The sequence below is a fragment of the Heteronotia binoei genome, chromosome 10 (genome assembly GCF_032191835.1).
Source record: "Heteronotia binoei isolate CCM8104 ecotype False Entrance Well chromosome 10, APGP_CSIRO_Hbin_v1, whole genome shotgun sequence".
Lineage (NCBI taxonomy): Eukaryota > Metazoa > Chordata > Lepidosauria > Squamata > Gekkonidae > Heteronotia > Heteronotia binoei.
In genome coordinates, this window is record NC_083232.1 from 61359841 (window position 1) to 61376210 (window position 16370).

At 42.3% G+C, this 16370-nt stretch overlaps 1 protein-coding gene across 2 annotated transcripts in view; it reads left to right on the forward strand.

Annotated features, from left to right (window-relative positions):
- Positions 1-16370, forward strand: part of KCNH8 (potassium voltage-gated channel subfamily H member 8) — a 287653-nt gene that overhangs the window by 125104 nt on the left and 146179 nt on the right. For both annotated transcript variants that reach the window (XM_060248762.1, XM_060248763.1), the window contains exon 2: positions 1453-1686. In XM_060248762.1, coding sequence (XP_060104745.1) covers positions 1453-1686 — 234 coding nt within the window. The remainder of the gene's footprint in view (positions 1-1452; positions 1687-16370) is intronic.

Sequence of the window (16370 nt, forward strand, 5' to 3'; positions counted from 1 at the left end):
CTTGGGGAAATTCCTAGGATGGTACCATCAACACCATTTCCACCATATTTTTCCTCCCATTCCACAAATTGTTGAGGGGGTGGGGGTTGACTGGCTAGTGAGAGTATCCTGACGCTAGCAGGCAAATAGCAACAGCCTGCTTGAACCACAGCCAGGAAACAATGGACAGTTGGCTTTTAGGGCAAACAAATTAAAGCTGAATCCATATAAATTGTTATAGGTGAATCCGGTAGGAAATCTTTGGGCCCTGAAGGGGATTGATTTCCTTTTATTAGATAGGACTTTGGTCATCCTGTGTCAGCAGATGTAGAGCTTAGTTAATATAGCTGAACTACCTCTGCTGGTGTGGGCAGTTTTTGGAACTGCTTGTGATGAGTTGTCTCTTGGCTGGCACTGTTCCCACCCCACCTCCCTTTGACCTGAACTATTTCAATGCTTTTTTGAAGTATGGCATTAAGCATATGAAAAAACAGCCCATGTATATTTGAAATGGCTCAGTAGGAAAACAAATTAGTAAAATAAATTCCATTTTTACTTTTTTTCTATTTGAAGTAATCACAGGCTTTTATTGATTGATAGCTATATGAGAATTAATGAGAATGTGTGAAGAGCAGTGTCCTATGGGCTTCCTGTTGTTATATCTTAGTACTCTACACTCTCTTCACCAAAAAGGAGGCAGTCGAGAATTCAGTTACTCCCATCCACACATACAGCCTAAAGAAGATGTTTTGTCCAGCTAAGAATCACTTCCTTCCAATGCCCAGAAACAGCAAGAAATAAACAGTAATTCTTCAACAATCACATATGGGCAAATTAAACAAAACCTGATCATGTAGCGGGGAGTGCTTGGGGCATTACTTTTCACACACTGGGCAGGGACTCATTTAGAGCAATATAAGGAAGGTTCTGTATTGTGTTGGCTGAGGTACCAGCAAGAGAACTGCTTACAGTCACATGTAGAAAGTCTTTTCATTTCATCCAAATACTCCTTCCTCATCCCAACAGTGATAGCACCAAAGCGCAAAGTTTAACCCAACTGATAAAAATGTTACATTAGTGATACAGTACAGGAAAAGGGAAGACTTAATGAGGTCTCTATGAGGCCTTCCTGGAAGCTAAACGTTTCAATGTCATAATTTGAGGATCCAGAAACCCTGGAAAATATAGTTTCTAGGACAGCTGATATCAGTGTTAAGGCCTTTTTCTCACTGTTCATTAGTTTGTTGATAGATGTTTTAACCTAGGTTTACATATTTGTGTGGGGGTTTTTTGTGTGTGTGCATGATATTGTTCTGGAATTGGGCTCACACATTGCTAAAAGGTAGAGATGAAAGGCTATGTAACTATATAAAACAACAACTCAACTCTGTATATATAGTTAAATACTGCACTGTTCTTTGGAAAAAATGCAGTCACATTGATAAATGTTTTTACTTTTGTGTTTTTCTGCAGATAGTAACTTCATCCTTGCAAATGCTCAGGTGGCAAAAGGATTCCCCATAGTTTACTGTTCAGATGGCTTCTGTGAGCTCTCTGGATATACACGAACAGAAGTCATGCAGAAAAGCTGCAGCTGTAAATTTTTATATGGTGCTGAAACAAATGAGCAGATGATGATTCAAATTGAGAAGTCACTAGAGGAAAAGGTAGAATTCAAAGGAGAAATCATGTTTAATAAGAAGAACGGTGAGTATTATTTTATCCATCAGCACTCAATTAATTTCAGACAGTAAGTATTGCCATTATTCCGTGCAAGGGTTATATAACACCCACTTGGGTTTATTGTCATTGTACAAATGTTCAGAGGGTTATAGAAATGCTTTTGAGTGAAAGCACGCTGGTCTGCATATGCAGCAGAATGAGATGATAAAGGTGTGCGGTGGGGGAATGAATGGTACCACTACAGCCCAGGTTTACCAACCATTAAGCTTCCTCCCCAAACTCTGCCTTCCTCAGGCAGTGCTCCCAAATCTACAGCAATTTTCCAGTATGAAAGGTTAGACTGAAGTTTTTCTCCCCCATTTTATATGATGCTTTTACACAGGGGTGTACCAGCAATGAATGTCCATGCCAGCAATGGGAATTCCATGAAATTAAATTTCCTGGTGTATTTGCCATGATACAGAAGCCTTTTTGTTTTAATTTCCTAATTTTTAGGTGTAATTTTGACAAAATAAGTCAGCTATAAACACAAGCTGGAACAATCTGTGGCTTCATGTACATAGCCATCTTTGTTTCTGCAAATGTGATCTTCTCAGTTATGGTTCTACAAAATGAGGATTTCAGAGTAACTACAAGCAGCTGTCTTGTCTGGATAGCATTACCATTGTCAATAGTTCAGCGTATGCTGCCATGAATCAACTCAATCTGACAAAGGCTGGTTTCATATGGAAGTGTGACATTTATTTACTTAATTTATATCCAACCTTTCCCTCCAGTGGAAGCACAAAGTGCTTGATATTGCTTAATTTTAAGGCCAGTCTTATGTTTGTCCATACCATCTCTCCACCATATCCAATCAAAGCATCTGCTTGATTCTATTGGAGAATTTGTGCTCAGCTATATACTTAATTGCTTGAGAGTATCTAGTAATGGCATGACTTGCAAGTTCCAGGATCAATAAATGGAGTTAATTTGCTCATAATGTTACCTACTCTTTTTCTCTGCTCTGTTCTAAATAGGCAGGAAATCTATAGATATTGTTTTTCATGTGATAGGCTTAAACTGGTAGAGAAAGTTTCACCATTTCTGCCTGCCATGCAGGGGTCAAAGCTGGAGGAAGGATGTCACAAAAATAATTCTTTTATTAAGCTTGCATGTTTATTATATTTTTATTCTGCCAAGGAGCTCAAGCAGTTTTCTTTTCTTCTCATAATCGCCCCATGAAGGAGCTGAGATTGCTCCGAGACTTTGAACCCAGACTTCCTTGGACGTTGCCTTATGGCAAAATGTCCTTGACCCCCTTAAGAAGCAAGCCAGACACTGGCAGAGAGAGAATGAACAAAGATAAAGCAGACTAGTTTCATTTGTCTGATCTTGAAGGCCCACAGAAAGCAAAATGTGGAGAGTAAGAGAACCAGTGAGTAGGGAAAAGACAGAGCTCAGCTTCAGCTATATGGGAAAAGTTTTCATCCAAGTAATGTGCATCTAAAATAGAATATTTTTGCTGAGAGATATTGTTAAAGCCTGGCATGACTTTGTCCATGGGGTTGCAAAGAGTCGGACAACTGTGTGACTGAACAACAAAACTGTTAAGTGCTCAGGGGAGTCTTGCTCAGTCCTGGTCTCCTGTTAAAGAGCCAGGTGTCCATAGCACCAAAAAATGATTTTTCCAACAGCATCAAATTAGAAAGCTAGCTTCCTATGAGAATTTGCAGATATCCCATCTGGCCATTCAGATGCATGCTTCAGTAACCTAACACACTCAGTATGTGGGGCTGTTTTTGAGAATGATCCTGAATTTGCAGCTGCTGCAATAATTATTAATGTACATATTTATTTGCTGTATTCTAGCTGAAGGAACAATGCCATGTCACAATCGTTTCTTGGTTGCCAGTTAATATCTGGGTCCAATTCAAGGTGTTGGTGCTCACCATTAAAGACCCACATGGCTTGGGGTCCACACACTTCATGAACCACTTCTCACTGCAAATTGCCATACAACAGCTCTGCTATTCCCACCAAAGTCTATTATCAGTTCTCCCATTGTCTAATGTGCTTTCTGCCACATTCTGGACTCAGATGTTTTCAGTAGCTGTCCCATGCCTCTGGAACCTTCCCACAAGAGTTCAAAGGCTCCTACCCTCCTGACTTGGAATGAGAATGCAAACAGAGCTGTTCTAGAGAGATTTCAGTGCAGCCTGAGCTTGGGCAAAGTGGGAATACTTCGGGCTAGCTTGGGCTAGATGGGTCATAAGTTGGTTTTCATTTTCCTAGCGTATTTTAATGACGGCCAGTTTGGTGTAGTGGTTAAGTGCACAGACTCTATTCTGGAAGAACCGGGTTTGATTCCCCACTTCTCCACTTGCAGCTGCTGGAATGGCCTTGGGTCAGCCATAGCTCTCATAGGAGTTGTCTTTGAAAGGGCAGCTGCTGTGAGAGCTCTCTCAGCCCCATCCACCTCAAAGGATGTCTGTTGTGGAGGAAGGAGATAAAGGAGATTGTAAGCCACTCTTCTCATAATCGCCCCATGAAGGAGCTGAGATTGCTCTGAGATTGCTCAGAGAGAAGGGCAGGGTATAAATCTGATCTTCTTCTTCTTCTTAACATTTGCTTTAACTTATTTGGGATGCCTGGGAGGAAGACAGGTAAATATGTTTAAAATAATTAAAGCAATTGCATACATAGTGAATTAATGCATACTCTACAGAAAACCATTAATATTTTTATAACAGCAGGAGAAATTCTATAATCCCTGGTTTTAAAATATCTAGAGAATGGCAGGAATTTGAATGTGGTGCCCAAGTGCTGAATCTTTTAAAATGCAGCATCCTATGGGAGTTTCATGAAAATTCAGCAGAATGATGCCCTGTGGCATTTGGCATATTAGCATTTAAAGCTTTGTCTCCAAACCAGGTTCCTGGAAACTGATTCAAGGAAGGTCATGTGTAATGGATATCGCTGAAAACAAGCAATCTTCTTGCACCAGTAGTTTTAAAGCTATTATTTCATGCTAGTGACTAAGCATTAAAATAAAATAGATTATGACACAACCTCTGTTTATTTCACTGTGCCCTGATTAATTTCAGTGAATGCAAGTTGAGTGCAGCTTCAGAATTTAATGAATGGGAAAAGCAGGCCAGGTTCACTTAAGGGTTTTTCTTCTTTTTTCTGGCAAGAGATGGTTGGAAGCAGTTTGCCATTACTTGCTTCTGAACAGAGATTCTGGACTTCCTTGATGGTTCCCTATCCAAATACTGACTAGGGTCAACTAGGGGTATGCATTCAGCATAAACTGAACTGAATAAATATCCCCAAAAATACTTTATTAGTATTTTCCAGGAATTTATTCCGCTGTGTACAGATTCTCTAATCTGATTTGACTACCACCATAACTGAATAAAAACTGATATTATTTGGCGTTTATTCAGGCACAGCTTGGAGAAGGTTGTGCCGTGGGGGTGGCATGGTTCAGCTTGGAGAAAGCATTTAAAGAGACCTCTTTAAATGCCATTTCCAAGCTAGCCTGTGCCACTGCTGTGTTGTGACACAGCAAGTGAAATCAGAAGAAATTTAAAGAGACCATGGTCTCTTTAAATGCCTTTCCCCACTCCACTGAAAGTGATGGAGGTTGGGGGCACCTTTTTTGGGAGCTCATAGAACCTTTTTTAAATATAGGGGGTTTTTTTAAGGAAAGGCACAAGCCGCTATACTATAAATTTGGTGCTTCTATCTGAAAAAAAACAGCCCCCCTGAATAGGGTTGCCAAGTCCCCACAACCTCAGCTGGGGGACTATTATTGTGTGCACACTGCATGCACAGTGCAATGACATCACTCACAACTGATGTCATCACACTTGCTGCTCAAGGAGCTTCCAGGAAAATTCTGTGGTTTTTACAGATGCTCTAACAATTTAGGAGGGAAACCCTATGAGTTTCCCTCCCAAATTGCTAGAACATCTGGGAAAACCAGAGTTTTTCTGGATGCTCCTAGAGCAGTCAGCACACAATGTTGCTGATGCAATGACATCACTTGGAAGCAACGTCATCATGCTGGCGACGTCGGGAGGGGATCCCCCCACTGGCCTACTGCGGGTCGATGGGTTGGGGATTTCCAGAGTGGGAGAACTCTTGACCAGCATGGGAGCCTTACCCCTGAGCCTCAAATCCCCCCTCAGATTGATTCTCCATTATACCCTATGGGGATGGTCTCCATAGAGTATAATGATGCCAAATAAATTCAGGTTTCCCAAATATTTATTTGAACCCCAACACCATACTAATACTGGATTAGGAAATATCAGGAAATACCAATATGTTTCACGTTCAATAGACCCAAATCCTGGAAAAAAATTATTCCCCCTGCCTTCACACCACTAGGGCCAACACTCCTTAGCTTCTGAGGCCAGACAAAATCTGGCTAGCTTAGGCTATTGAGGTATGGACTCACTTAAGATAGTGGTTCTCAAACTGTAGGTCAGAACCTAAAAGTGGGTCAAGACTCTTGCAGTTAGGTAGCAAGGCCAAAACTCAGGTGGAGGAACAGTATGAGCAGGAATAGTATTCCTCCTAGGGTCACTAACCTTTCCTCCTACTTAGGGGGTTTCAGAGGCCATGGCCCTCTAGCATGGGGCCCAGGGCAGCAGCCCCAGATGCCCATATTTAAGACCATGCTCCTTCCAACTGCAAGTGGATGAAAGCTTCCTCTGCATAAAACATTCAATACAAAGAGAAAGCTAGCACGAGACAAAGAAAGGTTCTACTCCTTTGTGCTGATTGATTGCTTGTATTCCAAAATCTGATGTTCCATAGCCAGCACTTGGGATGACATCCATTCTACCACCACATTCTTCTGCATGCATGCACCAAGGTCCAAAAGTGCATACTTATGGCTCAGAAGAAAGTGATGCCCTCCAATGGTTCCCTTTTGAGTGCCAGGTGCAAGGTGTGAGGACATCTATGCAGGTTAACCAAATATTAATGTAGTGTGGAAAACCCATTCCTAACTTCTCTGGACAGTTTCTTCCTGTCTTTCCTTTCAACAAGAACGAACAATAAGGTAAAAAAAAAACTATTTTAAAAAATGGCACACACAAGTTTGTAGTCAGAAAAATGCTCCTGCCTTTGGACTCTGCTTCTCCATAGGTTATTTTGTGTAGAGTTCAAAGGTCTTAGATCTTCTGCATAGACATATATATCTATATCTATATATCTGATTTATAGAAGTTGCTTGTGGTAGATACAACGTTAAACCCAAGATAGCACTGAGACTTTCCAGAACTTTTCTTACTCAGCAGTGGAGCAAATAAAAAAGGAGAAAGTAACTAGGGTTTTTTCTTGTATATAATGCTAATGGATGTAAGTCTTTATATGACAGTGCTTATTATTCTTGAGATTTTGTGCCATACATTGCAAGCATTTTAATGTACCTTACAGGTTATTTTAGGAGGAGCAGAAAGCCTTGGGACATAGCAATAAAAATGAAATATAATGTCAGGCTCTTCTGTAATTTTAAATCTACAACCTGTAGCGAGTTTGAGTTCCCTAATTGACAGCTCTGACACACTTACAATTCAGCCTCGCTTTGCTTCCAAATAGTGGTTTCAGGCACATATCTTCAGAATTTATAATACAGAGCATTTAAAAAGTTTAATAAGAAGCACCCCATTGGGTTAGGCTAGAAGGAGCAGGAAAGACAGCAATTATGAAACACCAGCTATATTTTTCTCTGTGTATTTTGTGTTTACTTGGCTTTACACCAGTAATTTAATATAGCTCAATAACTGGAATTCATTCTTGATCTCTGCCAGATCCTTTACACCATCAGCAGGATGCAGTTTGCTTTGTTCACACTGATAAAGTCTTTTGGAAGGACGCATTAGTATTAATGTTTTGCTTTAATCTCTGAGCTGTTAGAGTTTGCTTCATTTGTTGGACAGATCATGTTTAGGGTTTCTAACTATGACTTTGGCAAATTTCTGGGAGATTTGGGGGCATTGCCTGAGGAGATGAATGAGCTCAGCAGGGTTGTAATATCATTCTAGGCCTTCCATTTCTCCTAAACTAGGGCCTGTAACTCTCCAGGAATTACAGCTGATCTCCAGACTGCAGAGATCAGATTCCCTTGTGGAAATGGCAAGTTATGGGAAAAGTAGTAGCAGAAGAGATTGGATTTATATTCCACCCTTCACTCTGAGTGGTTTACAATCTCCTTTCCATTCCCCCTCCCCACAACAGACACTCTGAGGTAGGTGGGGCTGAGAGAGCTCAGAGAACTGCTCTTGAGAGAACAGATCTGGGAGAAATTGTGACTGACCCAAGGTTACACCAGTGGTTGCATGTGGAGGAGTAGGGAATCAATCTGTTTTTCCCAAATTAGAATCCATATTCTTAACCACTACACCAAACTGGCTCTCAAGAGCCTACATTCCTGCAGAGCTCCCCATCCCTCCCTAAATCCATTCTTCCCAGGCTCTGCTCCTGAATCTACAAGAATTTCCCACTATACAAGGAGCTTAGGCTTGAGTCTTTTTCCCTGATAGTATTTTTCTAAATTGATTGGGCAATGCTTTACCACATCAACCAGGACAAAATATATCTCATGGGCTAGAAGGCCTAATTGGGACTTTCTGCTTTTTTAAAAAATAGCCCAAAGCAACCAATTGAAAATAAAAGGCTATGGTGTAGACATAATTCATTAAAATGGCTATACCACAGAAGTATGACCCAGCACAATGTTACAAGTGCTGCAATCCTACAACAACTGGATTTAAGGTTTGCTAACCATGTTTATGACTGTTGCTGTAACAAGGGATTTCCTGAGACCTTACTGAAAAACATAGTACTGAAAAGACTATGTTGGATACAACTTAAAACATTTTCACTCAGAATCTGATGTCTAGTTTTCACAAACAGCTGGTGAAGCTGTAAAGTCATGTTTGAATTGTATTATTTTGGATCCATACAATGGTCATCTCCAGATTGGACTGCTGTAAATCACTGTACATGGGCCTACCTTATAGGCTGATGGGGAAACTTCAGCTGGTTCTTACAGGTACCCTGTGAATGGCATGTATTCTATCTGTACTGTGCGAACTGCACTGGTTACCAGTTGAGCACCACATCAGGTTCAAGGTTTTGGTGCTTACCTTTAAGGCCCCTAATGGTCTGGGAACCACATATATTTAGAATCACTTCTCCTGGTATACCCCCCTGGAAAACACTATGCTCCACTGATAAGAACTTACATGTGGTCCCTGGTCCAACAGATATCTAGGTGTCCTTGTCTAGGACCAGGGGTTTTTTGCCCTGGCCCCCAACCTGGTGGAACTCTCTGACAAGTAACATCCATGCCCTGAGAGACTTGATACAGTTCCGCAGGACCTGTAAGGCAGAGATGTTTCACCAGGCTTTTGGTTGAGGACAGTGATGGCATCCATCTGGCTGGCACTTCTCCCTGTAAGGTGTTAGTCTGACCACCATCTGATTAAATTGATACTAAAATTTTATTGTAATTTTAATGTTTTAAATTAGTATGATATATTTGTTTTTATCTATCATTGTACACTGCCCCAAGCCTTGTTTATAGAGAATTGGGTAGTAGAAAAATTGAATGTAATAAATAAATTATCTTTGGTACCAAAAGAAGACTCCCTTCACATAGAAAGTGCAATGCCATGGAAAAGGAATCCCTTCTCCATGGTATACGAAGTTTCCTAGTTCAGGATGTTTTTATGTAACAAAGCATTCAGTGATGTCAACTGACCCACCACCTGCAGTTTGAAGTGATGCAGTCTAGCAGCAGGTTACTCAGAAAAAAGTCTTCAGCTGAGAACTAGGTCTAATTTGTCATCTAGGGATCTACCTTAGCATTGGAAGGCAATACAGTGACAAGATTTATGAAGGGATTTTGGAAAATGATTATCATAAACTTTCAATTTTCATTACGGCATCATTTAAAGAGTTATAGCATACCCTATCCTACATGGAAGATTTTGCAAATTTCAGTGTGCTTGCGACCAAACATGAATTTATGATCTGAAGCCAAGTGGAGCCCTTTGCAATTTTAAAACTTTTAAATATTTAAACACGTGAAGCTGCCTTATACTGAGTCAGTAACCCAATATGAATAGAGAATCACAGATAAATAACTAGCAAGGGAGCCCCTAAGGGTTCTGTGGCTAAATCAGCCTTCAATATAATCAACAAATTTTCATTAAATTTATAAAGGAAACATAAACAGCCACTTAAAACAGTGAATTGTACATAAGGTGAAGTCATACAGTAAGCACAGTCCATGTTATATAGTAGGCACAGTCTTTTTTTGGCCCAATAGGCCTCCAAAATGGTTTCAGCCAAGAACTGGCAAAGTAGAGTCTTCTTCACAAATCAAACTGCTGTAGAAAAAAAGCCAACAGTAGCAACCAGCTATGAAGGTGGCACCTCTCTGCTTCCGTTTCTCTGAAGCTTCCACAGGCTTAATGCAAAAGATTCCAAAGTTGATAATGGAAATCAATCCTTCAAGTACAATGAAAGTTACATTTATAATGTAGTCGCATTGTAATCTTTTGCATTAAACCTGTGGAAGCTTCAGAGAAACGGAGGCAGAGAGGCGCCGCCTTCGTAGCTGGTTGCTACTGTTGGCTTTTTTTCTACAGCAGTTTGATTTGTGAAAAAAACTCTACTTTGCCAGTTCTTGGCTGAAACCATTTGGAGGCCTATTGGGCCCAAAAAAGACTGTGCATATTATATAACTTAGGACTGTGCTTACTGTATGACTTCACCTTATGTACAATTCACTGTTTTAAGTGGTTGTTTATGTTTCCTTTATAAATTTAATGAAAATTTGTTGATTATACTGAGTCAAAGCATTGATCAATTTAAGGTTGGCATTGTCTACTTTGAATTCCAACAGTTCTTTCTTGTGGGTGTCTTTTCTTTAATCTGCCATGGATTGAATTTAGAACCTTCTGCATGCAGTGGTCTTCAGTTTCAAACTGTAATAAAAGTAGCCATTCCCTATTAAAGGCTATTTCTCAAAGTGTAGGATGCTCTCTTTCAAGATGGAATGGGATAGTAAACATTTGGTTCCAGGTACTGTGAGCCAACTGCCCATCAAAGTATTCTGATCCGCGCATTCCTACATAAATCAGTGACATCCACACCATTAGCTGGACTCAGGTAGGACTCAGAGGGCGTTTTCGCACTCACCTTCAAGTGGTGCGACCACCCTCCTCACGCCGGCGGATCTGCAGGGATTTCGCACCAGAAGCGCCGGCGCACCCAAAAGAGCCGGCGACTTCCGTCGCGAAACCAGCTCAAACGTTTTCCTGCTTCTTGGCGGTTTCCGTTTGAGCTGTCACCAGAGTAGGACTTGCCTTTCAGGGTTCCACAAAGAACAGTCTTATCCCCTGTTACTCTATCTCTATATAAAGCCTTTCAAGGAAATATTTGCAGTTTTGGAATAGGCACTGGCAGTCATCAATACGTTGATGACAACCAGCTCTTTGTCCAAATCATCTGGTGATTCTATAAAGATCTTGAACTAGTGCCTTAATGCTGTGGCTAAGCAAGTAAAGGTGAACAAGTTGAAACAAAATCCGTTGAGACAGAGGGCATGCTGATCAATGCTGGTCAGGAAGGCTAACTCTTGAATGACTATGTGCTCTCTACTTTCTGTGGAGTCCAGCTGACGCTGTCTCATTCAGTTAGGAGCCTAGGGGTTTTAGTGCACCCAGCATTACTACTGGAAAAGCAAGCCAATGCAGCTTTTAAAAATTTCTGTCAACTTTACCTAGCCATTTTACTTGACTCCGCCATTCTGGCCATGGAGATCCATGTTGTCATGTGCTCTTCAGTCCTGGTCAGGTCTCCTCTGGAGAAGCAGCCTCAGGCCTGAATTGTGAGACATAAGATTGGAGCTGGAAACCAAGGGTGGCATCAAGTGGATCAATTGATCCAGCATGGCATCTGAGTTGCTTAGCTGGTCAGAGGATGTCATAACACCTGCTATGGTTACCTCAGGGCTAGACTACTGTAATGCAGTCTACATAGGTCTTCCCTTGAAGTCAGCTTGGAAACTCCAGTTGGTATAGAATGCAGCAGCTAAATAAGTATATAAATAAGAAGAATGGCATTGTCAGTATCTTTGTTATTCCCACATTCTGCATTGTCCTCACAGTGCCGGGTTGGGCAGTTTGCTACCCACACTGACATTTAATTTTATACTCTTAGCCCTATAATATTGTTCATTTACATTGTTAATAATATATTTTACACTGTCACTCACATTGTTCAATTTTGTACTCCTAGTTGTATTATGTTAATATGTTATTCTTTTGATATGCTGTACTATATGATTGCATTTTTCAGTCTCTCTCTCTGTATTCTGTAATCCATCTTGAGGTTCATAGAAAAGCAGACTATAAATAAGCTAAACAAATAAATAAGCTAAACAAATAAATAAGCTAAACAAATAAATAAGCTAAACAAATAAACAATTTTAACAGAAAGGAAGAAGTCATTTTCATCCACCAATCTTGGTATCCAGCTCTGCAAAACACCCTACAGACTATAAATTGCAGAAAGTCACAGAACAACCAGTACATTCCACAGAACAATCAGCACAGTCAACAACCATCTTCCTTATCTTCACACCCCTTCCAACCCTCCCAGCAATTAACACAGAACAATGGGCACATTCAACAGCCAGTTTCCTTATCACTACCCTTCCAGGAAGCCCCACCAAACAATGGGCACATCCACAAACCAATTGCCCTTTCACCACACACCCTCCAGCCTAGAAATAGCAGCTCTCCAGCAGCCCTGGCCCCACTCAATGCACAGCAGCCAAGAAGGTCAGAGGGCCTGCTCCAGCTGCAACGCCACTGAGGATGTTCTCCACAGCTGAGAATGAAACGTCTGGAAGGAAAACTTTCTCCAGTAGAACACGGCACTTGAGCCCGAAAGATTCTACAAACCCTAAACAAATAACAGCCTTGATGCTGCATTTTGTATCATTTGCAGCATCAGGGTTATCTTTAATAAGATGACAGTGGATTTTGTGACTGCAACAAGAAGAAAGCTGAACTGCAAAGCAAAGGACCTGGCCTGCCGACACTTGGGCTATTAAAGTGGAAAACCAATGTTGCCAACTAGTGATGGCAGACTGCTTTATGGTTCCTATTACATCCCTGACCTGGATGGCCAGGCTAACCTGATCTCATCAGATCTTGGAAGCTAAGCAGAGCTGGGTAGTACTTGGGTGGGAGACCACCAGGGGAGTCTAGGGCTATGATTCAGAGGCAGTCAATGGCAAGCTACCTCTGAACTTTTGTTGCCTTAAAAACCCAATGGGGTTGCTATAAATCAGCTGTAACTTGAGGGCACTTTCTACCACCACTGTTACTTTGTAATCCTAGCAGTGAGTAAGGTTAGGGTTTGTTATACCAGCTTTCTATCCTGTTTGTACAAAAAAGTAAAACAAATTTCAAATAAATAGGGGTTAACATAATCCAGCAAGAGAAGCAGATTATGCAGAGATTCAGACATAGCCAACAGGGAACTTGAATTATTTTCAAAAGCAGAGCTGCAGTAGAACAACTAGATGCAAGTCCAGTAGCACCTTAGAGACCTGTAAGCCAAAATGCCCTCAAAATGAGGATGGGGAATTGTCAGGTGGGCACCTGGCTTAATAAGGATCTTTTATCTATGTATACAAGATCCACGTTCAGAAATTAATGCTTAAATTTATCAAGGACTCTAATTAAGTAAAACAATTAAAATTTATTCCAGAAAAATATAGGCATACATACAAGGCAATGTGCTCATGAAACATACATACAGTCCTAGGAAAAATAGAGAGAGATATAAAGACAACACATGGATAGACAAACAGGGTGATAATTACCGATCGTAGTCTTCAAGGAAGGTTCCAATGGCGACGAAAGAGGACGGGGGAAACAGGACCCTCAACTGATCAGGAATCGGGGGTGGATCTAAACAGCAGAGATAGGGTACTGCTAGATGCACACATGAGTGGAGTTGGGTCACAGGTTATATAGACTACCTTAGACCCTCAGGGAATGGGAGGTACAGGGGCGGAAAAAGGGGAGGCTCTGCAGTGACCATAAGGGCTGGCTTCTGCAGTAGCCAATAGCAAGTTAATTGGTGGCCCCTAATTGGATGCCCATAACTGACCAATGAACAAGCTTGGGTCCTGGTTACCTGATTGGACCTCCAGGTAACAATGGACCAAGGTGGGGATGCTGCAAGATGACCGTTGGGGAGAAGAATGGGGGAAATCACTGGGTGGAGGGGTGCTTAGGACTATTACACTTATCTAAAAAGATGACAATAGATGGCCAAATTACTACCTAAGATAACACCCGGTTTACACAAAGGAACTTGGCTTGCTGAAGATGGTCTTCCTCTTCTTCAGTGTTCTTCTTGACACCAGTCTTTGTCCTTAGTTCCGTTGGACAAAGGCTTAGACGTTCCAGCAGGGTCCATGCCTAAGCTTGATGGCCTCATGGATGGGTGACATCTGTTGAGTACATGAGCCTCCCGCTTCGCTGAAATGGAGTCTTGGCACTGCTGGAAGATAGCTGGTGTTAGCCTCCCAAAGTGGATTCTATGGTCAAGGCCGAAAACCGCATGGCCTGGATAGCTTCCGCTCCAACGATAGAGATGGTGTTCACACAAAGCGACTGGAAACCATCCGTTCTTCTTGCTAGCACTCCAGAAACATGGGGTGCTGCTTTAGCATTGTGTCTGTTAGTACTCATAAGTCCTTTCCAGTCCGGCAGCCAAACCCACGTTCTCCTAGCAGATGTGTGTGAGTTCAGTCTCCAGGCACCCTGGCAACCAGGTGGGTGACTACGATTTTCTGAATATTAGAGGGAATTTTCTTACAGACCAATAAGGTTTTTAAGGTATAAACTTTCAATAGAACCCCTGTCTGATTAAGGGAGCTTGAAAGCTCAAAAAATCTTGTTGCTCACTAAAGTACTACTGGACTCAAATCTGTTTACTTTGACATTGTTTTCTGAAAGCCAGGAGGGTTGGAATCTCCCTGGCCTAGGTGTTGATGATAGCAGACACAGTTGTTTAATGTTCATTAGATATAATAATGATCGTCTCCTGTATGAAGTGTCAGTAGGTCCAGTTTTCAAACCAAATAGGGTGCACGTCTATAGCAAAAACTATTTTCCTTCAGTCAGGCCCCGTACCAGAATTGAGCTTGGTTGGAAATCTGAGAACAGCATTTGGCTGGATAGGCAGTGGTAACAGGCTTCCTTTACTTTAAAAATCAGTCTGCCTTACTTATCATGCAATTGAAACAGTGGCTGACTCTTATCATGTCTGGTTTGGCTCTCTCTGCAAAAGACAGCCTATGCGAGTTGAGTTGTGTGCCATAATTTTATGACTTTGTATAACATGAACTCCTCACTCACAGTCTCTGATGGTGTATCTAAGGATACAGAACTGTATTTTAAATCGTAAAATACCGCTGTATGAGGGACAAGATTATTTTCTTGTACATAACATACCCAGAGGCAATAATAATAATAATGCACAAATATAAACATAAGAAGGCGATCTCAGAAAGACAGTGATTGTTCAGAGTGGAAGTGCCCTTTGTGTGCACTTGCTGAAGCAAGAAAGGAAACCCTTTTCTTGTGAAAAGCTTTCTAAAAATACCAAGAACACAGAGAGCCATGTCCATACAATTTTTCACTTACTGCTAGTGTACAAAGAAAGGACCCTGTGTGGTCAATATATTTATTTTCCTACAAGTTAAAAGGCAAAACTTTAAATCAGTGAAGAGCTGAAAGTAAACAATTACATGCAGGTGTCTTGACTTTTCTTGCTCAAAAAGAACTGAATCTTTCTAATGTTCTTCAGCAAAGACCTGAGATGACACCCTGGTTTAATGTTTGTGTACACATTTTCAATTAGAGTATTCATATGCAGATAGGCTTCCCAAACCTCCCGCCCTGGTGGGGGACCCCAGGATTTCCACCCTCTTCCCCCGCTCCCCCAAAAAATGGAAGCGGGGGGAGAGGGGGGAAACGGCGCCGAGCCGCCAGATCCTGGAGCGGGCGAGGCCGCCACGCCGCTGCCGCCCCCTCCCCGCCCACCGCAGTTTCTCCTCCGAGATGGGCCCATGCTGAGCCCATCTCGGAGGAGCAGCCAAGAGACGGCAGCAGCGCAGGGGAGGGCGAGGCAGGCCAGGAGCATGGCGAGCCACAAATCCGGGCCCTTCTAGGACCCAGACTTGCGGCTCGCCACGCCCCCGGCCTGCCTCCACCCCTCCACCTCCGCTTCCACCCCAGAGGCGGCAGCGGCGGCCTCTTCTCCGCTCGCCGTGGCTGCTCTTCCAAGATGGGCTTAGGCTGAGCCCATCTCGGAGGAGCAGCACGGCGAGTGGAGAAGAGGCCGCCGCGCCGCTGCCGCCTCTGCTCCGCTCCGTGGCTGCTCTTCTGAGATGGGCTCAGGCTGAGCCCATCTCGGAGGAGCAGCACGGCGAGCGGAGAAGAGGCTGCAGAGCACGTTTCCGCCCCTCCCCCTAGCTCCACCCCAGTGTCTCCTGGCTCCACCCCCAAAGTCCCCAGATATTTCTGGGGTTCAATTTGGCAACCCTATATGCAGATCACTGCATTAGTCTGCAGTAGAACATCTAGATTCAAATCCAGTAGCACCAACTCAGA